This window comes from Pseudophryne corroboree, chromosome 12 (genome assembly GCF_028390025.1).
Source record: "Pseudophryne corroboree isolate aPseCor3 chromosome 12, aPseCor3.hap2, whole genome shotgun sequence".
NCBI lineage: Eukaryota > Metazoa > Chordata > Amphibia > Anura > Myobatrachidae > Pseudophryne > Pseudophryne corroboree.
In genome coordinates, this window is record NC_086455.1 from 60,243,420 (window position 1) to 60,270,989 (window position 27,570).

General features: G+C 46.3%; 1 protein-coding gene across 1 annotated transcript; it reads right to left on the minus strand.

Moving 5' to 3' along the window:
- Positions 1 to 27,318, minus strand: DNAAF2 (dynein axonemal assembly factor 2). Its single transcript, XM_063947543.1, has 3 exons — positions 25,702 to 27,318; positions 17,630 to 17,776; positions 1 to 1,082 (listed from the first exon to the last, which is right to left on the minus strand). The coding sequence occupies exons 1-3, from the start codon at positions 27,250 to 27,252 to the stop codon at positions 636 to 638; spliced, it is 2,145 nt and encodes a 714-aa protein (XP_063803613.1). The 5' UTR covers positions 27,253 to 27,318; the 3' UTR covers positions 1 to 635.
- Between the last annotated feature and the right edge of the window lie 252 nt (positions 27,319 to 27,570).

Here is a 27,570-nt window from a genome sequence, read left to right on the forward strand (position 1 = left end):
TGATAGTTTAACACATCAGACAGATTTTATTTATCCGCACCAAGGAAACATTTCTCAGAACAGGTTATAAAGAAATATACAACTCTTTGGCACCCACAAAAAATAAAAAGGGAAAAATAGAATTAAAGTGGACCTGTCCATTATACCATAACTAGGGCAGCAATTTGGTGAATTTAATGCAGATTACGCAAGAGGCACTTTGTAACGAGAAGAAAGATTGCTGGTCTCAGTGTCTGAACAAAAGACCGACCAGCGGAAGCCTCTGGATCCGGTGCTGTGACACAAATCCATGGTTGCCCTAACTTAGGAGCCAATCTTTTCCAATCAGAAGCAACAGAGTGTACAACCAGCAAATCAGACCCTGCCCCATGACTGATATCACTACTGCCTAGGCTGAATGGCGGGTCAGCTCAAAAAATGGCTGCCTGCGGCATGCAGGGGACCGGTTCACTTTAAGAGAAACATCTTTGTAACACGAGAAAAATGACAAACACACTGGAATGGTCCAGCATCGCACTGTGTCCCATGGCACAGGCATAACTCAAGACCACTAATTTCAAAGCAAAATGGCTGTTTTCCGATTAACACAAACATAAAACACACACACATTTTTGTTGCTATATTTCAAATAATTACTAATCTAAGTCAAACAGCAAGGTATTCTCAAAATTAAAGGCACATTGTGTTTTGTGATCAGAGATTACATTCACACTGCTGTCCGCAGCACTGACTTCCTTTAAAATCTGAGTGGGGCTGGAGGAATTTAATACAGGGCACTGTGTATGCCCTGTCCCATCAGGGAGATCATCTTCATCAAGTTCTCTGGGTGCTAGATCTTTGAAACAGAGCCCCTGATCTTCCACTGTGGCGTGTTCGGTGACCAGCAGCTGGTCAGGAGACTGCGCAGGGATGGTGCAGGATGGGCACGTGGCCTGTGCGCTTTGTGGTCCATCCTCTACGATTGCATCAGTGTCAGATAGACCCGTGTTGTCTGACTGAGAGCCGACCTGCTCCTTCACCTCATTGTGATCTGCAGACTGCTCTCTCCGGCTCAGGTAACGCTCCTCTTCCAGCTCAGGTTTCTGCAGGGAAAACAGTAAACTGTGAAACATTTCATATAAAAGGAGCCGATTCACTTAGTACAGGTACACCATCGATAATCCGGCACCCTCTGTTCCAGCCCAGTGCCGGATTATCGGTAGCATAATTTACGGTGGTGTCGGCAACATCCTGACACCGCCCCCCCCCCCCCCCCCCTAACTCTATTCAGTGTGTCCCCTACAGCCCGATTCCCCACCCACAGCTCCACTCCACTCCACTCCGGCAGCCTAAGTGCCACCCACAGCCTAACTTCCCTCTGCACCTTATGTGTCCGGATTAAAAGAGGTGCCGGACCATCGGTGGTGTACCTGTACCTCATTGTGGAGGTTTTACACCTTACAAAATCATACAAAGGCATAAAACAATAGGCCAGATGTGCAGTAGATGCTCCTGCATTGTGTGCACAGAAATAAAGGTGTATAGTTTGGTATGCAGTCATTATGACAGCACGGCCACCATGTCAGCGTTAAGGCTCAAATACTGTAAAAGCATTATGTCGACATACTGAATGTCAGCATTTTGTACCAGACCTGTATGCAGAGCTGTGCCCCATTGGCTGGGATTACTACTAGTCATCATTAGTACAACATGCACCTCCGTATGTTTAGCGTTTGTGCCAGGCGTGCCATTAGCATCAATATTCAACTTGTCACAGTTCTGACCAGATGCCCTCACTGAGCTCTGCCCATGTCAGAACACCCCATTAGAGCCCAGTTACACATCCTCAGTTGCTAGTGGAGATGCATACAAATCTGCATTGCCTGGACTTGTGCACGCTAGGTTCCAGAACATGCGCAGTGTGGGAAAACACATTGTATGCAGTTGAGTTGTCAGCAGTCGGGATCACAGCGGTCAGGATACAGACGCCGGGATCCCCACTGCTGACAATGCCGCCAGTCGGAATCCCGGCTTACAGGGGCTTTTCCCACTCGTGGGTGTCCACGACAGCCATACAGTTGGAATAGAACCTGTGGCGAGTGCAACGTGCTACCACGCCCGCAGCGTGGCGATCCTGCAAGAGGATTCATTGCGCTTGCTCCGCTGCTGGCATACCGACGATTGGGATGCCGCTGTCGGTATACTGACGATCGGCAATCTGATAGTCGGTAAATCCTACTGATCCCAAACCCACACAAAACAGTGATATGCAGCAACTGGGCCAATTTTTCACCATGTAAATCAGTAATAATTCTATCCTTTATCAGGCATTCAGGAATGCTGCTAGATCCGTTCAGAGGACACTGATCAGTCTTGTTTGTACACTTGGCATTAATGGATACATCTCCTCCAGAGTTTGGAGTTTATCCCATATAACCCTCTCCTCACTTGTATCTCCAACTGTCTCGCTGCTATCTCTTCCTGGATTTCTCAGCGCTTTCTTAAACAGTTTGAGACTGAGCTAATTGTCTTCCCACCATCCCACATACCCTCACCTCCCAAAAAGTCATTGCCTACTGACCGTACAACCATCTCCTCTAGCCCCAAGTGCGGTCTATGACTCCTTCACACCACACAATCAGTACTTTTTTCCCAGTCCTGCTGTTTCAATCTCAAAAATAAGGAGAGAGAGTTATAGTAGACTTACAAAGGTTAACTCTTTCTGCGAGGTACATTGGGTTCCACAGGAAAACATGAGGGTGTAGAGTGGATCTTGATCCAAAGGCACCAACAGGCTAAAGCTTTAGGCTGACCCAGGATGCATTGGGGGCTCCTCTATTACCCAGCTTCCAGGCACTGGAGCTCAATTTTGTTAACCAGTCCAATGCAGGAGCAGGCAAGAAAGAAGGCAGATGTTAGTCACATAGAACCACATTCTCATGACAGGAGAAGGGACTAGCGGCTAATGCCATACAAACCCAATGTACTCTAGAAAGAGTTAACAATGGTAAGTCTACCATAACTCTCCTTATCTGCAGCAGGGTACATTGTGTTCCACAGGGAAACATCAGGGATGTCCTAAAGCATTTCATCAAGGGAAGGGACGCACATTAGCGGGTACCTGGCGTCCAAAGGAAGCATCCTGGGAGGCGGAAGTATCAAAGGCATAGAACCTAATGAACGCGTTCAGCAAGGACCACGTAGCCGCCTTGCACAATTGTTCTGCAGATGCAACATGGCGGGCCACCCAAGAAAGACCAACAGACAGAGTAGAATGGGCTTTAATAGCAGCAGGAACTGGGAGTCCAGCCTGCACATAAGTTTGTGCAATCACCATTCTATTCTAATCCATCTGGCCAATGGTTTGCTTATTCGCAGGCCAGTCACGTTTGTGAAAACCAAAACAAGACAAAAAGGGAATCTGACCTCCTGATAGAGGCAGTTCTCTCCACATATATACGGAGAACCCTTACCACATTCAAAGACCGCTCTTTGGAGGACAAATCAGAAAAGATAAAGGCAATAACCACAATCTCTTGGTTAAGGTGAAAAGATGACACTACCTTAGGTAAATAACCTGGGCGAGTTCTAAGAACTGCCTGGTCACGATTAAATATCAGAAAGGGTGGACAACAGGACAACGCACCGAAGTCCAACACTCTTAGCAGAGGCAATAGCCAGTAAAAAAAAGACCTTGGCTGTAAGCCATTTAAGGTCCACCTACTAAAGAGGTTCAAATGGAGACTCTTGCAGGGCATTCAGGACAACAGACAGATCCCATGGACCCACAGGAGGGACCTAGGGTGCCTTACGGATTCAGCTTCCCTGAGTGAATGTATGAACATCAGGTATAGATGCAATTTTTCTCTGAAACCAAACCAACAAGGCAGATATATGAACCTTGAGGGAGGCCAGACGAAGGCCTAAATCCAGGCCGTGTTGCAGAAAAGCCAGAAGTCTGTAAGTTCTGAATCTGTATGCATAATTCTTATCACACCAAATGAAGTAAGAATTCCAGACCCTGTAATAAATCCGGGCAGATGCCGGTTTGCGGGCTTTCAACAGCTTGAATGACCGCCTCAGAGAATCCTTTGGCCCTCAGGAGTGATGCTTCAAGAGCCACGCCATCAAAACCAGTCTGGCCAGGTCTGGATAAAGACAAGGGCCCTGTACGAGGAGGTCCAAGTGCTGAGGAAATAGAAGGGGACACTGTCGATGGACCCTGCAGGTCTGAGAACCAACGCTGTCTGGGCCACGCTGGAGCGACTAGAAGTAGTATTCCTCCTTCTTGCTTGAACTTCCGCAGGAGTGACACTAGAGGGAACACGTAGGGCAGCCGAAAGTTCCATGGAATTGCTAGTGCATCCACAAACGCTGCTTGAGGATCCCTGGTCCTTGATCCGAAGATCGGAACCTTGTGTCGAGCCGCCATCAGGTCTACATTTGGTAGGCCCCACTTATCCACTAGGAGTTGAAAAGTCTTCCGGATGAAGACTCCACTCTCCGGCGTGCACGTCCTGGCGACTGAGGAAGTCCACTTCCCAGTTTAGGACACCCGGAATGTACACTGATGATATTGCTGGCAGATGGCGTTCCGCCCAACAAAGGATTTTTTACACTTCCATCATAGCCATGCGGCTTCGAGTGCCGCCTTGATGGTTTATGTATGCTACCCTGGTGGCATTGTCTGACGGTACTTGAACAGGACTGTTCTGTACCAGAGGCAGGGTGAGAGTCAATGCATTCAACACCGCCAGCAACTCCAGAATGTTTATTGGGAAGAGTGATTCCTCCTTGGTCCATCGACCCTGAAAAGTGTTGCTCTAACACCGCACCCCATTCCCTCAGGCTGGTGTCCGTTGTCAGCAGGACCCAGTTGGGGATGCAGAAGGTATGGCCCCTGCTCAACTGCTGGAACTGTAGCCACCAGGTCAGGGACAGATGAACTTCCGGAGTTAAAGTGATCATGTGAGATCTGATCCGATGAGGTAGGCCGTCCTACTTAGAAATAATTAACCTCTGCAGAGGGTGGGATTGAAATTGAGTGTACTCTACCATGTCGAATACCACACCATCAAGCCAAGTACTTGCATCACCGAGTGTATCGACACTATGGGGCGACAAAGGAAGCATCTTATCCTGTCCTGAAGCTTCAGGACTTTTTCTGGAGACAGAAACAGTCGTTGACTGTTTGTGTCCAGGAGTGCCCCCAGGTGCACCATGCTCTGAGCAGGTACCAGCGAGTATTTCTTCCAATTGATGAGCCACCCGTGGGCTTGTAGGAAGCTTACAGTCAGTTGCAGATGACTGAGGAGGACATCGTGGGAGTTTGCCAGAATCAGCAAGTCATCCAGATACGGCAGGATCCTGACTCCCCGGTGACGGAGATGGGCCATCATTACAGCCATGACGTTGGTGAAGATCCGAGGAGCCGTAGCCAGTCCAAATGGCAGAGCCTTGGACTGATAGTGGAGGTCGCCAATAGCAAACCACAGATACTGCTGATGCGACATGGCAATAAGTATATTCAGGTACATATCCTGTATATCCAGGATATAGTCTCCAGGTTCCATAGCCAGTACAATTGAGCACAGTGTTTCTATATGGAACTTGGACACACTCATAGAAACAAAGAATTTGACAGCAGATAAGAACCATTTGGCCCATCTAGCCTGCCCCCCTTTTTTTATTTTTTTATTTATCCTTTAGGTAATCTCAACCCCTTTTGAACCTTAATTATTTGTAAGGATATTCATATGCCTATCCCAAGCATGTTTAAATTGCTCTACAGTCTTAGCCTCTACCACATCTGATGGGAGGCTATTCCACTTATCCACTACCCTTTCTGTGAAGTCATTTTTCCTTAAAATTTCCCCTGAACCTCCCCCCTCCAGTCTCAGTGTATGTCCTCGCGTTCTAATACTTCTCTTCCTTTAAAGAATGTTTCCCTCCTGAACTTTGTTAAAACCCTTGGTATATTTGAAAGTTTCTATCACGTCCCCCCTTTCCCTTCTCTCCTCCAAACTATACATGTTAAGATCTTTTAGACTTTCCGGGTAAGTTTTGTGATGTAGGCCATGCACCATTTTAGTTGCCCTTCTTTGTACACTCTCTAATGCATTTATATCCTTCTGGAGATTAGTGATGGGAAATCTAGTTCACTTTGCTGATTAGTTCATTATGATCTAGTTCATGAAAATATTAGTTCAGAAAATTAGTTCATCATTTCCCTCACTGACCGAGACTGAAAAGAGTGAATGTATTTAAAACTATTCTAGACTATTACACATAGAGTAGGTCATTTTTTAATACTAGCTCATTGTGGGAGTTATTAGTCTTGTTCAAATGATCAGATACAGTAATGTTTAATATGTCAGATTTTTTTTATATTTAAGAAAAGCAATAATTTATACAGCAACCTTATAGTGACATGTTTATCTCTGCAATACTAATCCCATTGTTGGTACCGATTTTTACTTCATAATATGCAGGTGAAAGTGCCAAATTCAGAGTAATGTAATAAGTCACTTTTTTCTGCTTTTAAAATACAGTAATTAAAAGAAAAAAAAAATCTCCCTTTGCCCCAATGCAACAGACCTTAGAGAGAGATAAAGTGAAGATGTTGCAAAGTAACCAATAAGCTTCTGTCATTTAACTTCAACAGTCTATAAAGTGACAGAAGCTGATTGGTTGCTAGGGGCAACTGCTCTACTTTATGATACTTGAAGGTTCATAGTACATATCCCCCCCCCCCCCCCCCCCCATGTCTTGTGTTGTGTGCAGTAATCAGACCCTACAGGATAGCATGCAGCACTCAGCACTGTGTCTCTAGCTGATTGGGAGTGTAGCTGGTCACCCAATATACTGGGGGAATGAATCATGGCTATATGCAGTTCAGGATCAGCTCCATACAATACGTATGCTGAGCACAGCAGTGCCACACATGGTAGCTTAGAGGCACTGTATTGACTCGTTCTGGTCATGGAATCAGAGAGCTGATCTGTGATCTGTATGAATCAGTGAACTGCTGAACTACTTGCAAGGAGAATGACTCATGAGTCGTCAGGACAATGTAGCTCAATCAGCGCCACAGAGTCCACACCATGTCTGAGCACAGCAGTGCCACCTGTGGCAGCAGAGATGTACTAAATCATGAGTATTATATGAGAGAGCTGAACAACAGTGCTGCTGCAGCAGCAGCACCTAGACACCCTGTAGAAGATTTAGCACAGCAGTATGCCCAGGACCTAGTACGTACCAGAAGCAGCAGCAAGTGTTTGGACATCTGGTCTAATAGTACAGTGATTGCATCACAGAAAGGTGAGCAGCATGACCGCACATGCTCACTCACAGACACACAAACTTTGGCTAGGCAGTGCAGATGCTATTTTTTTTTTTCTTATTAGATCTGTAATGCTGGGCTGTGTTGTACTTTTAACTTTCATTTTACAGCATTATATTCAGGAGGTAAAATCCAGTGAGTGAGACAGTGAGTAGCCTAATGCAGCTGCTGGCTCTATTCTGTCTGTGTCTAACTCCTCCCACCTGCTTTACTCCCTGATGAACTAATCTTTGCCAAAGCTGTGAACTGAACGAACTAGTTCACTTTGAAGATTAGTTCATTTTGAACTAATCAGTCATGAACTACCCATCACTACTGGAGATATGGTCTCCAGAACTGGACACAGTATTCCAGATGAGGCCATACCAATGACCTATACAGTGGCAATATAACTTTTTTCTGCTACCTGTTCCTCTCCCTATGCAACCAAGCATCTGACTTGCCTTTCTCATTGCTTTGTTGCATTGCTTCCCTGCCTTTAAGTCACTTGAAATAGTGACTCCTAAATCCCTTTCCTCCTCAGTAGTTTCCATTATAGTACCCTTGATACTATAATTAGACTTTGGGTTTTTGAGACCCAAGTGCATGATTTTGCATTTTTAGCATTAAACTGTAGTTGCCACGTTCTTGAAAATTTCTCAAGCCTACCTAGGTCCTCAATCATTTGTTTTACACCTCCCGGTGTGTCTACCCTGTTGTATATCTTCGTATCATCTGCAAAAAGGCATACTTTCCCTTCAATACAATTTGAAATGTCACCAACAAAGATATTAAAGAGAACTGGTCCAAGTACAGATCCCTGGGGTACTCCACTGGTAACATTTCCCTCCATTGATTGCACTCCATTTACTACAACCGCCTGTTTCCTATCCTGCAACCAGGTTCTTATCCATTTAACCGTTTTAGAATCCACTCCCACACTTTCAAGTTTATTTAGCAGTCTGCGATGTGGGACAGTGTCAAATGCCTTACTAAAGTCTAGATATGCTACATCTACAGCTCCCCCTTGATCTATTATTTTCATCACAGAGTCAAAAAAAAGTCAGTAAGATTTGTTTGGCATGATCTCCCACTAGTAAATCCATGCTGTTTTGACTCCTGTAAGTTATTCGATTTAAGATATTACACAACTCTTTCTTTTAATAGTTTTACCACTACTTTCCCTACTACTGATGTAACGCTTACAGGTCTGTAGTTACTTGCTTCTTCCTTGCTTCCACTTTTGTACAGTGGAACTACATTTGCTCTTTTCTAGTCCTCTGAAATGGCACCTGCATTTAGGGACTGGTTAAATAATTCTGTTAATGGTGCCACCAGCACATCTTTTAGTATCCTTGGGTGTATCCCATCTGGCCCCATTGATTTATCCACTTTTAGTTTTGAAAGATCTGTTAGGACCTTCTCCTCTGTAAATGTACTTTCATCTACCTTATTTTTATGAAATGTCCTTGCAACTTAACTGTGGCCCCTTCCCTTCTTCTGTAGTAAATACTGAGCAAAAATAATTATTTAGGTGATCTGCTATTGCCTTGTCTCCCTCCACCAAATTCTCACTCTGTCTTAAGTCATATTATTCCTCCATTTGATTTTCTCCTTTCATTTATATAGTTTAAAAAAGGTTTGCCCCCTTTATCTACTGACTGGGCCATTTTCTCCTCAGCTTCTGCCTATGTACGTCTGATCACTTTCTTAGCATCCTTCCGTCTGTCAAGATACACCTCTTTGTCGTTATTATTTTGAGACTGTTTGTATTTCCTAAAAGCCATTTTTTTTGCTTTCACACTAGTTTCACACTCAAACTTGTTCAGTGATTTGAGGTTGAGTATATGCCGGAAAGTCCCATTGGGTTTTGGAACTAGAAACAGGGTCAAGTAGTAACCTCTGCGGGACAGAGGTACCGGCACTACCACTCCTGTCTTCAGGAGGGAACTCACAACCTTTTGCAGAGCTTGCACCTTTAACAGATCCGAAGGGATAACCGTGGTGCAAAACTGGCGAATAAATCCAATTACAGAGTCCGTCATTACCACCTTCCCTGGCAGGGAATTCCACATCCTGATTGCCCTAACAGTGGAGAACCCTTTCCTCTGTTGCGTTCGGGTGAATTGTAGAAGTCGTCCTCCCACCCTGGGGTCCCCCAGGGGAAGGTCCACCCCGTCATGCGGCAGGCTTGTCTTGTTTAGAAGCAGGCTGATGGGCCGCCTAGGATTGTTTAGCCTTGGGCTGTGTGGTTTTGGGAGCACGAGACTGTCTCGGGTATGCCTGACCTTTTGCTTTCCCTTGAGGCCGAAAGGAACGAAAAGTGGTACCTTTTGCCTTCTGTGCAGAAGGATTAGTATTTGGGAGAAAAGCAGTCTTTGCAGCTGCTAACTCAGACACTATTTTATTAGGGTCTTTCCCAAACAAAATGTCCCCCTAAAAGGGGAGTACCCCCAAGGTCATTTTGGAGTCCAAGTCCACCTTCCATGATCTTAACCACAGAATACGGTGAGCCAGGACAGAAATAATCAACGCCTTGGCTGCCAACACACCCGCCTCAGAGGACGCCTCCTGAATGTAATAGGCGGCAGTGGTAATGTGAGACAGGTATTGTCTGGCATTCTCAGATATATCCACGGGCAGCTCTTCCTCTAATGCCTGAACCCATGCTTCAACACCTTTTTTAGCCCAAGAGGCAGCAAAAGTGGGTCTATGTACAGCACCTAAGGGAGTAAATAGATTTCAGACATCCCTCCACACGCTTATCTGTCGGTTCCTTCAGTGAAGTGACAGTGGTGACAGGCAGAGTGGATGACACCACTAGGCGGGTGACATGAGAACCCACCGGTGGTGGATCTTCCCACTTGTTACATAACTCTACAGGGAGAGGATAGCGAGCCAAGGCCCGTTTAGACAGAAGTAATTTCTTTCCTGGATTAGACCAGAGTTCATGCTTGATGTCCACCAAATGGTCAGAATGGGGCAATAGATTTTTTACCACCTTCTGTCATTTAAACATATCAGTTTTCTTAGCCACAGTAGTGGAATCCTCATCATCAGTGATTTGTAGGAGCTGCTTAATAGCAACCACTAGGGCAGGGACATCAATCTGCAATGGAGAATCCTCATCAGAAACACCTGATTCAGTGTCTGACAGGATAGTATGCTCCCCTCCTCTTCAGATGAAACATCTGAGAGATACGTGGATTGTGAGAAGGAAGCAGCTCGCTTAGATGACCCAGAGTAGACTTGTCTGACGAAGGATTGATTTAATTGCTGCAACTGGTTAACAAATTCTCCGCCCAAGGTGGATTAACCATAGGGACATAGTGTTCCCCCTAGGAATTTGAGGGCAGGGCGCCGGTCTGTGGGGGCACTTGTGCACGCATCTGACGGAGTCACTAAAGGGGGCGTGCCTAGCACCTACGGAGGTGCTGGGCTTCCCCCAAGCGCTCTCCCGTAGCGTGAATGGATGCTGTGCGCATGCGCACGGCATCTATACACGCTGGGAGAGCAGGAAGCGGGCAGGCTGTTTAGCAGGGCGCCACAGAAAGGGCAGGGCAGGTTTTGCCTTAATAAAAATCGGGCAGGGCGCGGCGCCCTGCTAAAACAGCCTAGAGTGAACACTAGGGATAATTTGTGGCTATATAGGGAGCGTAAGGTGTTCCAGCAGAGTACCTAGTAGGTTTGTGAACTCAGCCCAGGGTGGCTCCTGATAGTCCGCAGCTCCTGTAACCAGACTGGGAGATGTATGACACAAAGTACACAGACTATCATACATAACCTCCCCCTCTGGTAAATCTTTGGCGCATGCTCTGCATGATGCAGGAGCGTCCACAGACTTACAGCCCTTCTTGTTAGATATTGTACACAAATGCAACAACAGAGCGGTTTAGTACGATGAAGCCAGAGTATAATACCTGCGAATAATTCAGTTAGTATGTTACTAAATACACAGTACACAACACCTGCGAATAAATCTAGTATTATGTGACTGAGTACACAGTAGAATACACGTAATGGGCAAATACTATGCCGCACTAATAAATAAATAAATAATATATATATATATATATATATATATATATATATATATATATATATATATATATATATATATATATATATATATATATATATATATATATATATATATATATATATCTCAAAACAGACGGGCGGCACTCAGAGCATGTAATCAAGTGAAAGCGTGCAGTGACTTTATTGTCATAGAGACATCAACGTTTCGGGGTCGCAGCCCCGTCGTCAGGATAAGTGTACATAGACAAAATAAGTGTTTAAATACCTTAACTACAGGAGGCACTCCTCCCACTCGTGGAGTCCACGCCGCCCGGATCCCGGTTGAGACGTACCTCACTTCCGGAAGTGACGTAATGCCGGTCCGTCCAGCTGACGTGTAGCCAGTGAGGGGGAGATCGCCATGGTTACTGAGCACAAAAAAAAAGGAGAAACAGCGTGAACTGAATTTACATAAGTAAGAAGAATAAAAAAGTAGAAAAAGTGATTACTTTTACATTGCTTTGGGCAGTAATAATAAACGTGTGATGTGTGTAGGAAAAAATCATAAAATTGCAAACAGCGTGTTACACAACAGTGATCACAAACACAAATATATACACAAAGCAATGTATAGTGCGTGAATATAAATAAAGCATATCGGTAGACCTGTGACATTATTATGAGAACATGTTAAAGAGTTTGTCTTCAAAAATTTGTTAAACACCAGAGAGCACGTATAAACTCTCTTCATAATTAACCATAGTGATATAATCATAAAAATTTACTGACTGGAGCTTGTGGAACAATCTGATCTAAAGAGCTGCTTATCAACAATAAAAAATGCAAACAGTGTAACTAAACAAAAACCTCCTGTCTAGTAGAAATACATAAATAGAACAGGGTACGAGTGAAACTCTGTATTAATTAATCTAAAGGAAACATCTCAAGTTCATATATCGGCAAGGGGATCATCTCGGCAAGGGGATCATTATGTGAGCCTTTGGCTGTTTACTGTGATACCTATCTACAACCCTGCATCCAACAAACCAGTACTCATTTAAAAGATACATCCTCACTACTTAGGATGTTGCAGACGATTGATACACTTCCCCCAGACACGATACTATCATCAATTGACGTCACAAGTCTTTATACATGTATACCACATGAGGCAGGACTACTAGCGGTACGACGTCTAATCACCAATAATCCGCTGTATAAAGGTCCAGAGACTGAGTTTTTCTTACAACTACTCAGATACACCCTCACACACAACTACTTCTTACATGATAAAAAATATTACATTCAACGCACAGGCTGTGCGATGGGATCAGCGGTAGCCCCAGCCTTTGCAAACATTTACATGTGGGAAGTAGAAAAAGATTTATTTCTACAAGACCAATACATCAATTGCCACCTTAAGCTATACACTAGGTACATAGACGACGTGTTGATTTTCTGGACAGGGCCATTGGAACAACTACATACATTGATACGGACACACAATTTGACATCTAGTCCGGTTAAATTTACTATTGTTTCCAATCCAAACACAATTACTTTCTTGGATGTACAAATTACCTTACAGAATGGTAGAATCAATACGTCACTTTATGTTAAACCTACAGACAGAAACAACCTTCTCAAACGTGACAGTTTTCATCCTAGATCAACCACAGGTAGTTTACCTTTTTCTCAGTTTCTTCGGGTGTGTCGCATTGATAGCACACCAGAAAAAAGAGATCTAGATTTAGATATGATGTTAAAAAAATTTCAAGAGCGAGGTTATCCACTGAATGAGCTGCAACAGGCTAGGACACAAGCTCTTGAGTACACACGTGAACAACTGTTAGCCCCTAAAGAGAAAAAAACGCTGTCCGGTAGATTTCCATGGGTCACACAATATAACACCAGTAGCACACATCTTACTAAAAAAATGAAACAACTGTGGCCTATAGTGGCATCGGACAAGGAACTAGGTGAAGTTTTTGACTCTAAGCTCCTAGTCAGTCATACCAGAAACAAAAGCATTAGGGATTATGTGGTCAAAACCGACATATCTAACTTTGAAACGCACAAACGACATTTTCTCAGTAGGAAATTGGGCTGTTTTCGGTGTAGTGGCTGCACAACATGCAGCTATCTCACCCCGGGTGACAAATTTAGACATCCACATACAGGTAAGATATTCACCATACAATATCCACTTACCTGCGAGTCTAAATTTGTCATATACCTCATTATTTGCCCATGCGGATTAACATACGTGGGCAAAACGGATTGCACGTTCAAAACACGTATGGCGCAACACAGGTATGCAATCCGGGAGGCCATTAAAACAGGCGACAGTGAACAACCTGTAGCCAGGCATTTTGCCCAAGCCAAACATGGCATGGCCACGCTGAGGTACAAAATAATAGATCATGTACCCAAATCACTGCGAGGAGGTGATCGCTCTAAGAAACTACTGCAACTAGAATCCAGATGGATACATAGATTAAACACCATCCATCCGAAAGGTTTAAATGAATATATGAACTTGAGATGTTTCCTTTAGATTAATTAATACAGAGTTTCACTCGTACCCTGTTCTATTTATGTATTTCTACTAGACAGGAGGTTTTTGTTTAGTTACACTGTTTGCATTTTTTATTGTTGATAAGCAGCTCTTTAGATCAGATTGTTTCACAAGCTCCAGTCAGTAAATTTTTATGATTATATCACTATGGTTAATTATGAAGAGAGTTTATACGTGCTCTCTGGTTTTTAACAAATTTTTGAAGACAAACTCTTTAACATGTTCTCATAATAATGTCACAGGTCTACCGATATGCTTTATTTATTTATATTCACGCACTATACATTGCTTTGTGTATATATTTGTGTTTGTGATCACTGTTGTGTAACACGCTGTTTGCAATTTTATGATTTTTTCCTACACACATCACACGTTTATTATTACTGCCCAAAGCAATGTAAAAGTAATCACTTTTTCTACTTTTTTATTCTTCTTACTTATGTAAATTCAGTTCACGCTGTTTCTCCTTTTTTGTGCTCAGTAACCATGGCGATCTCCCCCTCACTGGCTACACGTCAGCTGGACGGACCGGCATTACGTCACTTCCGGAAGTGAGGTACGTCTCAACCGGGATCCGGGCGGCGTGGACTCCACGAGTGGGAGGAGTGCCTCCTGTAGTTAAGGTATTTAAACACTTATTTTGTCTATGTACACTTATCCTGACGACGGGGCTGCGACCCCGAAACGTTGATGTCTCTATGACAATAAAGTCACTGCACGCTTTCACTTGATTACATGCTCTGAGTGCCGCCCGTCTGTTTTGGTGTATTGTCGGGTCGTCACCCGAGGGAGGGCACCGTGAGCCAAGGAAGCCTTATCTAGGAACTGAGTGCCGGGTCACATTGTCTGTTTAATATATATATATATATATATATATATATATATATATATATATATATATATATATATATATATATATATATATATCCCAGACGCACCTAGTCCCTTAGGGTACAGAATATAGTGATGCGTAATACATATATCTGGGAAACACTGAAAGTGAAACCACACAGCAGATACAGGCACACACAGTCACAGGCAATGCAGATAATTATTATTACAATAACACTGCACTGGACTAGCATATGTACAGATACAGTATATAAAACATAGCACGGTCCTAGACTGGAGGTATGTATCAGAATACTCGTACAATATATTCTGTAATAGGTACACTTTCTTAACTAACGCTCTATGTATGAAGACATGTAGAACACTCGAGTGTTTGTAAAGTCACAGCGCTGTATATAGGCGGCTTTACAAGGGAGACCTTGCTCTGCAGTCCCGGAGACCAGACGCAGCTATGCTTAGAAGATGGTGCCCAGCGTCTAAGTCAGGGAGTGAGAGAGAGTGTGAGGCAGCTCCAGGGCGGTAAAATCTGCAGTAGATGGCGCCCTGGGCCGGGGGAGGAGCTACAGGTCAAGCACCGGCTCCCCTATGCTGGTCCTCACAGCCAGTACTACGGAGTCTTCTTAAAATGGGCGTTCGTATTATTTATTTATTTATTACCAGTTACTTATATAGCGCACACATATTCCGCAGCGATTGACAGAGAATATTTGGCCATTCACATCAGTCCCTGTCCCAGTGGAGCTTACAATCTATTTTCCCTACGACATGTACACACATTCACACTAGTGTTAATTTTGTTGGGATCCACTTAACCTACTAGTATATTTTTGGATTGTGGGAGGAAACCGGGGTACCTGGAGGAAACCCACGCAAGTACGGGGAGAATATACAAACTCCACACAGTTAGGGCCATGGTGGGAATTAAACCCATGACCTCAGTGCTGTGAGGCAGTAATGCTAACCATTACACCATCCGTACTGCCCTACACCTGAGTACACCCGACCTGTACTCCTATGCCCTGGCAGTCTAATGGGGTCCCTGCTCAGTGACAGTGTCCATGCCAGCGTTGCGGTCTGTCTAACTAGACCACGACAGGAACGTGATTTAATGGTGGGTACCGCCTGGGGGACCCTTTTACCTCCTCCCCGTAGCACCTACGCGAACAACCTAGAGCAGCTGCTACGGTGTGCCCAATGCCAGAGCGTCTCCGCCGCAAGTACACGGGAACAGACTGCAGGAGTATGCAACACCGTTTGGGAGGTGATGGAGCTGCAGCACAGAATGTCACACTGACATATCAGCGCTGTGGCCCTTAACGTCTTCTTAGAAAGCTTATCAGGCCTGCCCAGTGCAGCCCCCCGTTAAGTGACCTGCTGCTGAAGGTACAGTGCCTGAAGGCGGGGTTTATAGAGGAGGCCCCAATGCATCCTGGGATAGCCTAAAGCTTTAGCCTGTTGGTACCTCTGGATCAAGATCCACTCTACATCCTGATGTTTCCCTGTGGAACACAATGTACCCTGCTGCAGAAATGTCCAGGATCATACCCTTTCTTGACCAGGATGCTACTAAAACCCTAAGGGCTGTAACACACACTCCGGTTTTTCCCGGATGGCAAAAAGCCGGACAAACTTTGTCCGGCTTTTTGCCATCCGGGAGAAACCGGCAGTGTCTGTCACACAGGACGGCTTTGAGCCGTGTGTGATGCTGTGCGCATGCGCAGCATCAGACACGGCTTCAGATAAAACCGTTGTGTGTGAAAGCTCCCCTTCACACACACGGTTCACTGGCCGCAAAGACGGCCCGGCGGCCGCCGGACCTTCCAGTGGTGAGACCCGGCTGCAACCCGGCAGCCAGGCCGGCGCCGTGCAGTGTGAAGGGACCCTAGCCCTCACACTGTTAACTACAATGCCGGCACGGGAAAAAGCCGTCCGGCTTTTTCCCGGCCGGCAAATGCCGGGTAGTGTGTTTTAGCCCTTATTCACTCACTGGTCATTTCCAGATTGATTGTTGCCTCCGCCTATCTGGCCTCCTTGACTACAGCCTCTCTACACTCTAGTCTGTGCTCAATGCTATTGCCCGGCTCATCTTCCTCTCCAAATGTACTACATCTGCTTTCACTTCAGAACCAAATTCAAGCTTCTTACACTCACAAAGCTCTCACCCATTCCTCTCCCATTTACATCTCTGACCTTATCTCCATTCACACTCCTGCCCACTTCGCTCCACAAATGAATGCCGCCTCTCCTGCTAACTGATTACCCCCCCCCCACTAACTCCAAGATTCTGCCCGTGCTGCCCCCTACCTCAGGAATTCCCTACCTCTCCCTATCAGACTGTCCACCTCTCTACAAAACCTCAAACAGGCTCTCAAGACATGCTTTCATCAAAGCTAGTGTTCCTGCTAGGTTGTTTTAGTAGGGCACCACACCCTGACCAATTTTAAAGTGGCAAAATTCCGCTGCACTTATTGGTGTGCCCCGCTGAATGAGCCTGCCATCTAGCATACCTACCCATGAGCCGCAGTGGGTGGGAAAAGTTACGTATATCGTTTACCATCAGTGAATTGATGCCGTGCGCTTGGTCATAGCTTCAATTTACAGTGAGGGGAGAGCTTGGTGGGAGCCCAGCACGGACAGACGAAATGCTGTTTGCGCCGCGCTAGGGCACAAAACAGCATCGCGGACCTAATTTTGGCAAATTTCTGCTCGAAACTCTGTAGTCGGGAATTGAATAGCTCCGGGGGCTCCCTCCCGGCGCCATTAACAGCGTGCTAAATTGAATAGAGCCCTCGAAGGTAAACCTTTGCATGAGTGCTTGATCAATTAGTACAAAGTGGATTGCATAAGGCAAGTAGCATCAGTTAAACAGAAGAGCTTACAGTCACCCGGATGTGGGTCCTTTCATCAGTCATTTCAAGAACATTTATCAAAGGCTGGTCTTCTAGAGTGGACCATGGAATAGTAGAAGGGCGTAGACCACTTTCCAGGAACTCCGTCACATTATCTTCATTAATAAATCTTCTTTCCTACAGAAAAAAAATAAAACATTTCAAGTAACATTCGCTGACAAAACCACAAAAATATGCCGACACCATGGTGGAGAACCTTTAGTGTTAAACAGAGAACACTTTACATCACACCTAAAGAAGGCACGGACACAACAAATAAAATAAAAAAAAATACAAATGTATATTTTTTGTTTTTATTCCAGTGAAAATATAGAAAGCGGCATTCCGACTGTTGTAATCCAGACACATTTTTGTAAAGTACTGTAACACTTACCTTCCCCCTAACCCTAATACTTGCAGGTGGAATGTGTTGAGATTGCCGCTGTTGGGATGCTGATTACATCCCATATCTGTCCATCCATATCTACTCTTTGGGGGTAATTCAGACCTGATCGTAGCCTCAAATTTGTTAGCAGTTGGGCAAAATCATATGCACTGCACATGTGGCAGATATAACATTTGCAGAGAGAGATAGATTTGGGTGGGTTATATTGTTTCTGTGCAGTGTAAATACTGGCTGCTTTATTTCTACACAGCAATTTAGATTTCAGTTTGAACACACCCCACCCAAATCTAAAGGGGGGTACACACGGAGAGATCAGTGTTTAAAATCTAAGCAATCTGACTAGATTGCTTGGATTTTAAGCACGGATCTGTCGTGTGTATGCCCCCCAGCGATAGCGATGCTCAGGGCTATTGCCGGTGCCAGATTGAGCCTGCATGCAATTTATGGGGGGGGGGGGGGGGGGGTATTGCCAGTGCTAGATTGAGCCTACATGCAATTTATGGGGGGGGTGGAGAATTTACCGCAAATAATACGTATCCCCCCCAAGTGCTGCAATCCCTCCATTCCCGCAGGCAGCTGATCACCATGGTCATTAGGTCGACTGGTAGAGGGTAGACAATGGAAAAGATCGACAGGTACAAAAAGGTCGACGTGGAAAATGGTGGATTTAATATTTATTTTGTTTTTGCCGTCAAGTCACATAGAACCCCAATTAGTGTACCGCATCCCCTTACATGGCTCGACATGCTGCCGGCAAAGGGCCTCGCTGCGCTCAGCACAGGCTACTACTCTCACTCGTAGTCCATGTGGATGAAAAAGTTGAAAATAAAAGGCAAAAACCCTTCAAACGTTGTGTCGGCCTTTTACATGTCAACAATTAGTGGTCAAACTTTTTACTGTCACCCTATAGACCGGGTACCATGCAAATCTCCAGCCAGACAAATACAAAGCTCTAGCCACATACACATGTGGCTAAAACAAAACACACTGCTTCATGATAGTAAAGCAAAGCCACAAATAGATTATTTAGTTCAGTAATATGTATTGTGATATGTAACTAAAAAACATCTGATGTTTATTTTTGTAAAATGGTAAATATTGGAAACAAAAAAAGGAAAAAAAAAATTATTATTATTAATTATTATTTTTTTTTTATACTAAACTGTACACATACAGAAAAAACAGGTGTGGTTCAATAGATCTACAGTACAAAAGTTTGACAGTCAATAGGTTGACCCCAATTGGTCAACATTCAAAATGACGACAGGTACAGAAGGTCGACATGAAAATGGTTAACACAAGATTTTATTTTTATTTTTTTATATGTCAACATATCGGTGTCAAGATAGTGGAAACATGTACCCTTGCTGGCTCGCTACGCTTTGGGCAAGGTGACTATTAACAATTGTAGTCCATGTGGATGGACAATGATAAAAACTTTATTTAAAAAAAAAAAAAAAAAATAAGAATTTACTTACCGATAATTCTATTTCTCATAGTCCGTAGTGGATGCTGGGACTCAGTCAGGACCATGGGGAATAGCGGGCTCCGCAGGAGACAGGGCACATCTAAAAAAGCTTTTAGGTCACATGGTGCGTACTGGCTCCTCCCCCTATGACCCTCCTCCAAGCCTCAGTTAGGTACTGTGCCCGGACGAGCGTACACAATAAGGAAGGATCTTGAATCCCGGGTAAGACTCATACCAGCCACACCAATCACACCGTACAACTTGTGATCTGAACCCAGTTAACAGTATGATAACACAAACGAAGTAGCCTCTGAACAGATGGCTCACAACAACAGTAATAACCCGATTTTTGTAACAATAACTATGTACAAGCATTGCAGACAATCCGCACTTGGGATGGGCGCCCAGCATCCACTACGGACTATGAGAAATAGAATTATCGGTAAGTAAATTCTTATTTTCTCTAACGTCCTAGTGGATGCTGGGACTCCGTCAGGACCATGGGGATTATACCAAAGCTCCCAAACGGGCGGGAGAGTGCGGATGACTCTGCAGCACCGAATGAGAGAACTCCAGGTCCTCTTTAGCCAGAGTATCAAATTTGTAAAATTTTACAAACGTGTTCTCCCCTGACCACGTAGCTGCTCGGCAAAGTTGTAATGCCGAGACTCCTCGGGCAGCCGCCCAGGATGAGCCCACTTTCCTTGTGGAATGGGCCTTTACAGATTTAGGCTGTGGCAGGCCTGCCACAGAATGTGCAAGTTGGATTGTACTACATATCCAACGTGCAATCGTCTGTTTAGACGCAGGAGCACCCAACTTGTTGGGTGCATACAATGTAAACAACGAGTCAGATTTTCTGACTCCAGCTGTCCTTGAAATATATATTTTTAATGCTCTGACAACGTCCAGTAACCTGGAGTCCTCCAAGTCGCTAGTAGCCGCAGGCACCACAATAGGCTGGTTCAAGTGAAATGCCGAAACCACCTTAGGGAGAAATTGAGGACGTGTCCTCAATTCTGCCCTGTCCGAATGGAATATCAGATATGGGCTTTTGTATGACAAAGCTGCCAACTCCGAAACTCTCCTGGCTGAAGCCAGGGCCAACAGCATGGTTACCTTCCATGTAAGGTATTTTAAATCTACCGATTTTAAAGGCTCAAACCAATGAGATTTGGGAAAATTTAGAACCACGTTCAAATCCCACGGTGCCACTGGAGGCACTATTGGGGGTTGTATATGTAGTACACCTTTGACAAAAGTTTGTACTTCAGGCACTGACGCCAATTCCTTCTGGAAGAAAATTGATAAGGCCGAAATTTGAACTTTAATGGACCCCAATTTGAGGCCCATAGACAATCCTGCTTGCAGGAAATGTAAGAATCGACCCAATTGAAATTCTTCCGTTGGAGCCTTCTTGGCCTCACACCACGCAACATATTTTCTCCAAATGCGGTGATAATGTTGTGCGGTCACTTCTTTCCTGGCTTTAATTAAAGTAGGAATAACTTCCTCAGGAATGCCCTTCTCTTTTAGAATCCGGCGTTCAACCGCCATGCCGTCAAACGCAGCCGCGGTAAGTCTTGGAACATACAAGGTCCCTGCTGAAGCAGATCCCTTCTTAGAGGTAGAGGCCACGGATCCTCCGTGAGCATCTCTTGAAGTTCCGGATACCAAGTTCTTCTTGGCCAGTCCGGAGCTACCAGTATTGTTCTTACTCCTCTTTTCCGTATAATTCTCAGTACCTTTGGTATGAGAGGCAGAGGAGGGAACACATACACTGACTGGTACACCCACGGTGTTACCAGAGCGTCCACAGCTATTGCCTGAGGGTCTCTTGACCTGGCGCAATACCTGTCCAATTTTTTGTTGAGGCGAGACGCCATCATGTCCACCTTTGGTTTTTCCCAACGGTTCACAATCATGTGGAAAACTTCTGGATGAAGTCCCCACTCTCCCGGGTGAAGGTCGTGTCTGCTGAGGAAATCTGCTTCCCAGTTGTCCACTCCCGGGATGAACACTGCTGACAGTGCTACGACATGATTCTCCGCCCAGCGCAGAATCCTTGCAGCTTCTGCCATTGCACTCCTGCTTCTCGTGCCGCCTTGTCGGTTTACGTGGGCGACTGCCGTGATGTTGTCGGACTGGATCAACACCGGCTGACCCTGAAGCAGCGATTTTGCCAGGCTTAGAGCATTGTAGATCGCTCTTAGCTCCAGTATATTTATGTGAAGAGACGTCTCCAGGTTTGACCACACGCCCTGGAAGTTTCTTCCCTTTGTGACTGCTCCCCAACCTCGTAGGCTGGCATCCGTAGTCACCAGGACCCAGTCCTGTATGCCGAATCTGCGGCCCACTAACAGATGGGCAGTCTGCAACCACCACAGGAGAGACAACCTTGTTCTCGGTGACAGTGTTATCCGCTGATGCATGTGCAGATGCGATCCGGACCATTTGTCCAGCAGATCCCACTGAAATGTTCGTGCATGGAATCTGCCGAATGGAATCGCTTCGTACGAAGCCACCATCTTTCCCAGGACTCTTGTGCATTGATGTACTGACACAGTTCCTGGTTTTAGGAGGTTCTTGACAAGTTCGGATAACTCCCTTGCTTTCTCTTCCGGGAGAAATACCTTTTTCTGAACCGTGTCCAGAATCATGCCCAGGAACAGCAGATGTGTTGTCGGGGTCAATTGAGATTTTGGAAGATTTAGAATCCACCCGTGTTGCTGAAGCACTACTTGTGTTAGCGCTACACCGACTTCCAGCTGTTCTCTGGACTTTGCCCTTATCAGGAGATCGTCCAAGTAAGGGATAATTAATACGCCTTTTCTTCGTAGAAGAACCATCATTTCGGTCATTACCTTGGTAAAGACCCGAGGGGCCGTGGACAACCCAAACGGCAGCGTTTGAAACTGATAATGACAGTCTTGTATCACGAACCTGAGATACCCTTGGTGTGAGGGGTAAATCGGGACATGTAGATAAGCATCTTTTATGTCCAAGGACACCATGAAGTCTCCTTCTTCCAGATTCGCTATCACTGCTCTGAGTGACTCCATCTTGAACTTGAATTTCTTTATGTACAGGTTCAAGGATTTCAGATTTAGAATAGGCGTTACCGAACCGTCCGGTTTCGGTACCACAAATAGTGTGGAATAATACCCCTTTCCCTGTTGTAGGAGGGGTACCTTGACTATCACCTGCTGAGAATACAGCTTGTGAATGGCTTCCAAAACCGACGTCCTTTCTGAGGGGGACGTTGGTAAAGCAGACTTTAGGAACCGGCGAGGGGGAGACCTTTCGAACTCCAGCATGTAACCCTGAGATACTATCTGCAGGACCCACGGGTCCACTTGTGAGTGAACCCATTGATTGCTGAAAATCTTGAGTCGACCCCCCACCGTTCCTGAGTCCGCTTGTAAAGCCCCAGCGTCATGCTGATGGCTTTGTAGAAGCCGGGGCGGGCTTCTGTTCCTGGGCAGGGGCTGCTTGCTGCCCTTTCTTACCCTTTCCTCTGCCTCGCGGCAGATAAGACTGTCCTTTTGGTCGCTTTTTATAGGAGCGAAAGGACTGCGGCTGAAAAGACGGTGTCTTTTTCTGTTGGGAGGGGGTCTGAGGTAAAAAAGTGAATTTGCCGGCAGTTGCCGTGGCCACCAGGTCCGAAAGACCGACCCCAAACAATTCCTCTCCTTTATATGGCAATACTTCCATATGCCTCTTGGAATCCGCATCACCTGACCACTGTCGCGTCCATAAACTTCTTCTGGCAGATATGGACATCGCGCTTACTCTTGATGCTAGAGTACAAACATCCCTCTGAGCATCTCGCATATAAAGGAAAGCATCCTTTAATTGCTCTAGAGTCAATAAAATACTGTCCCTATCCAGGGTATCAATATTTTCAGTCAGAGAATCCAACCACACTACCCCAGCACTGCACATCCAGGCTGAGGCTATTGCCGGTCGCAGTATAACACCAGTATGTGTGTATAAACTCTTCAGTGTAGTTTCCAGCCTCCTATCCGCTGGATCCTTGAGGGCGGCCGTATCAGGAGACGGCAACGCCACTTGCTTTGATAAACGTGTGAGCGCCTTATCCACCCTAGGGGGTGTTACCCAGCGCGCCCTAACCTCTGGTGGGAAAGGGTATAATGCCAATAACTTCTTGGAAATTAGCAGTTTTCTATCGGGGTTAACCCACGCTTCATCACACACGTCATTCAATTCCTCTGATTCTGGAAAAAATACAGGTAGTTTTTTCACCCCCCACATAATACCCCTTTTTGAGGTACCAGCAGTATCAGAGATCTGCAAAGCCTCCTTCATTGCCGTGATCATATAACGTGTGGCCCTATTGGAAAATACGTTTGTTTCTTCACCGTCGACACTAGATTCATCTGTGTCGGTACCCGTACCCGTGACTGAGGTAAAGGACGTTTTACAGCCCCTGACGGTGTCTGAGACGCCTGAACCGGTACTAACTGGTTAGCCGGGCGTCTTATTTCGTCAACTGACTTTTGTAATGTGCTGACATTATCACGTAATTCCATAACTAAAGCCATCCATTCCGGTGTCGACTCCCTAGGGGGTGACATTACCATCATCGGCAATTGCTCTGCCTCCACACCAACATCGTCCTCATACATGTCGACACACACGTACCGACACACAGCAGCCACACAGGGAATGCTCTAATCGAAGACAGGACCCCCTAGCCCTTTGGGGAGACAGAGGGAGAGTTTGCCAGCACACACCAAAAGCGCTATAAATGTATATAAACAACCCTAGAAGGTGTTGTTTACTATATATGCGCTCTTAATATATAAATATCGCCAATTTATGCCCCCCTTCTCTTTGTTACCCTGTTTCTGTAGTGCAGTGCAGGGGAGAGACCTGGGAGCCTTCCTCACCAGCGGAGCTGAGCAGGAAAATGGCGCTGAGTGCTGAGGAGAATAAGCTCCGCCCCTTTTTCGGCGGGCTTTTCCCCGGTTTTTAAGAAACTGGCCTGGGTTAAAATACATACATATAGCCTTAATGGCTATATGTGATGTATTTATTTTGCCACTAAAGGTAATTATATTGCTGCCCAGGGCGCCCCCAGCAGCGCCCTGCACCCTCCGTGACTGAGTCAGTGAGCCGTGTGACAACAATGGCGCACAGCTGCCGTGCTGTGCGCTACCTTCAAGAAGACTGAGGAGTCTTCTGCCGCCTGCTTTCCGGACCTCCGTTCTGCCGTCTCTTCAGCGTCTGTAAGGGGGATCGGCGGCGCGGCTCCGGGACGAACCCCAGGCTGACCTGTGTTCCGACTCCCTCTGGAGCTAAGTGTCCAGTAGCCTAAGACTCCAATCCATCCTGCACGCAGGTGAGTTGGAAATCTCTCCCCTAAGTCCCTCGATGCAGTGATCCTGTTGCCAGCAGGAATCACTGAGATTGAAACCTAAAAAAAAAAAAACTTTTCTAAACAGCTCTTTAGGAGAGCCACCTAGATTGCACCCTCTCGGACGGGCACAAAAACCTAACTGAGGCTTGGAGGAGGGTCATAGGGGGAGGAGCCAGTACGCACCATGTGACCTAAAAGCTTTTTTAGATGTGCCCTGTCTCCTGCGGAGCCCGCTATTCCCCATGGTCCTGACGGAGTCCCAGCATCCACTAGGACGTTAGAGAAATGATAATAATAATAATAATAATAATATCATCATCAGTGTCAACCATATGTGTGTCAACCATTGTCAAATGACCTTTTGACCCCATCAACCTTTTACATGTTGACCATCTGGGGTCAACCTAATGACTGGCTTTTACTGCAGAGCTATCAACTGGATACCTAAAACAATATGTATGGAACAGTTTAATGTTATGCTGTGAAGGTCATGAGCTGAAACGGGCTGACATTGGAAACAAAAACACAAGGAAGGCTTCAAGAGACAAGGGGATTATGGGACAGCAGCAAAAACTTAAATATCTCGGCATAACAATACACGGTGAGACGCTATTGTCACTAGAACACAGCCTAATCATTCCCTAGTAACTGGTGCACATCAGTCATGTGCCTACGTGAGATCACTAGGCCCCGATAGGTTGTAATATAGTAAACCTATGGTGCATACTCAGTCTTGCATCATGTAAAAGGTTTCATATCACCGCCCTCTGCTGGTATAATAATGCATAATGGGAAATACATCTTACCTGCAAGGAGTTGCTGTTCACCCCAAAGTAGAGGTTTTTCCATGGTCCGAAGCACTCACAAGATTTGGTCAACTCGATAACTGTATTGTCTGTGGAAACATGCACTGCAATATCATCTGTATTCAGATTATACTGCGGCAGGAACTGTACAAACAAAACGTAAGCAGCATTCGTGTGTTTCACGCAAAATCTTAATTCACATTGATAGCAGCCGACTTCAGATGTTATACTGTTCTCGTCAACATCTTTAACATGTATAACCAGAGTCAGTGAGGTGGCATCCTGCGAACAAGTGAATATGGGGCACTCGGGAGGATCCTTAGCAAGGGAATTCTGGGAGTCACCAAGTGGGACCAACTCTACCACCTTCTTAGGGTCTTCATCCGGCGGAGGAGTTTCCAAAGCTCCTACGGATTGGGAGATCTCCTGCACATCAGAACTGGGGGAGCATGACCGCTTGGACCCTTGGTCCTGCATAAGCTTCAGGACATTTTGCTGGACCACTGGCACAGTGATCACCAGCTGCCTCTTAGTCTTGTTGAAGTGGGCCGTTCCTTGGTCATCCGCCACCAGATAGGGCAGCTTTATCTGCAATTTGTAGGCTGGTCTCTTGGATTCTAAGGACAGGGCCTTACCCTCGATATGCAGGTTTACCTCAGAGGCCGAGCTGAGCAAGGGCAAGTCCACAGTGATCACAAGTTCCTTGGGCACTGGACTGGGGGCAGAATCCCTGGCATCCCTGTAGTCCTGGATATCCACGTAGGAGCGGTGCCGGATGGTGTAATGAGGGATGGTGGGCTCTTGGGACGGTCTGCGCTCTCGGGGTGCTGGCTGGATCTTCTGTAGCTGATCTTGGTTACTGTGGTCACTTTTCTTGTGTCCGCCTAAAGCATCATATGGATAGGGAAAGTGCAGCGGGTCACTGGGGTCCTGAGGTTTGGGAGACACCCCAGCTGATGGCTTGCGGAGGACGCTGGCCTGCGGATGCCCTTTATAGGTCATGTCCAGGGTGCTGACGTTGCAGGTGTCCAGGGTGACGCTGAAGTTCTGGGACACAGTGTCCAGGGCGGTCAGATTGACCATGGCCAGGAATTTGTCGCTCTTGGTGGCCAGGCGCAGGGTGTCCGGGTGGAAGACCACATCGTAGATCACCTCCCTCACCCCCTCCGGGCCCAGCTCCTCTCGGGCCGGGCTCAGGGCGCAGGGCAGGCTCCACTGCTGGCCGGCCCGGCCCTCCTCGTCTGTGGCGGGCACGCAGTGCGGCTTGCAGACCGACGGGTTGCTGCAGACGTTCAGATAGCAGGCCTGGCGGCCCCCGACGCTGCTCTGCAGCACATGCCCGGGCTGCGGGTGCAGGAACTGGACGTCCACTCCCCTCTCTCGTTCCATCTCGCTGATCTCCCGCTCGTAGCGGCGCCGGTTCTCCGGGTCAGCGATCTCCTCCGCGTACTGTGCAAATAGCTCCCGGAAGCGAACGTCCTGGAAGGCGGCTCGGAAGCGCTCCAGCTCCTCCGGGGTCACGGATAGTTCCTCCAGCCGGGCCGCCGCCATCCTGCTCCAGCACTGATCTCCTAGGAGACGGGCGCGCACGGATGAGGTCGGAGAGGCGCGCCTGTAGGTTTCCGATTGGGCGCCGTGGAGCCACGTGGTAAGGGAGACCGCCGCTCGTCCAATCGGCAGGCCGCGTCGCGCCGGTTGCCATGGTGAGGGGATACCCCGGGTATTTGCAGTGTGAGCGGGATTACTGCAGCAGCGTGCGCTGAGGGGAGGAATGTGCTGCTGCAGGCGCGGTGCATTGTGGGTGGGAATGGGCCAGGGAGCAGCAGCAGCATGGAGCTTTGTTCTATAACCACATCCCTAGTCATTACA

What these genes read in the sequence shown, in the direction of transcription:
- DNAAF2 (XM_063947543.1), bottom strand. Translation starts at nt 27,252, where the DNA reads ATGGCGGCGGCCCGGCTGGAGGAACTATCCGTGACCCCGGAGGAGCTG. An exon ending in TGAACAGCAACTCCTTGCAG is followed by an intron (nt 17,777 to 25,701) that starts GTAAGATGTATT and finishes TTTTTTCTGTAG; the next exon opens with GAAAGAAGATTTATTAATGA. An exon ending in GGACCCACATCCGGGTGACT is followed by an intron (nt 1,083 to 17,629) that starts GTAAGCTCTTCT and finishes TTTTCCCTGCAG; the next exon opens with AAACCTGAGCTGGAAGAGGA.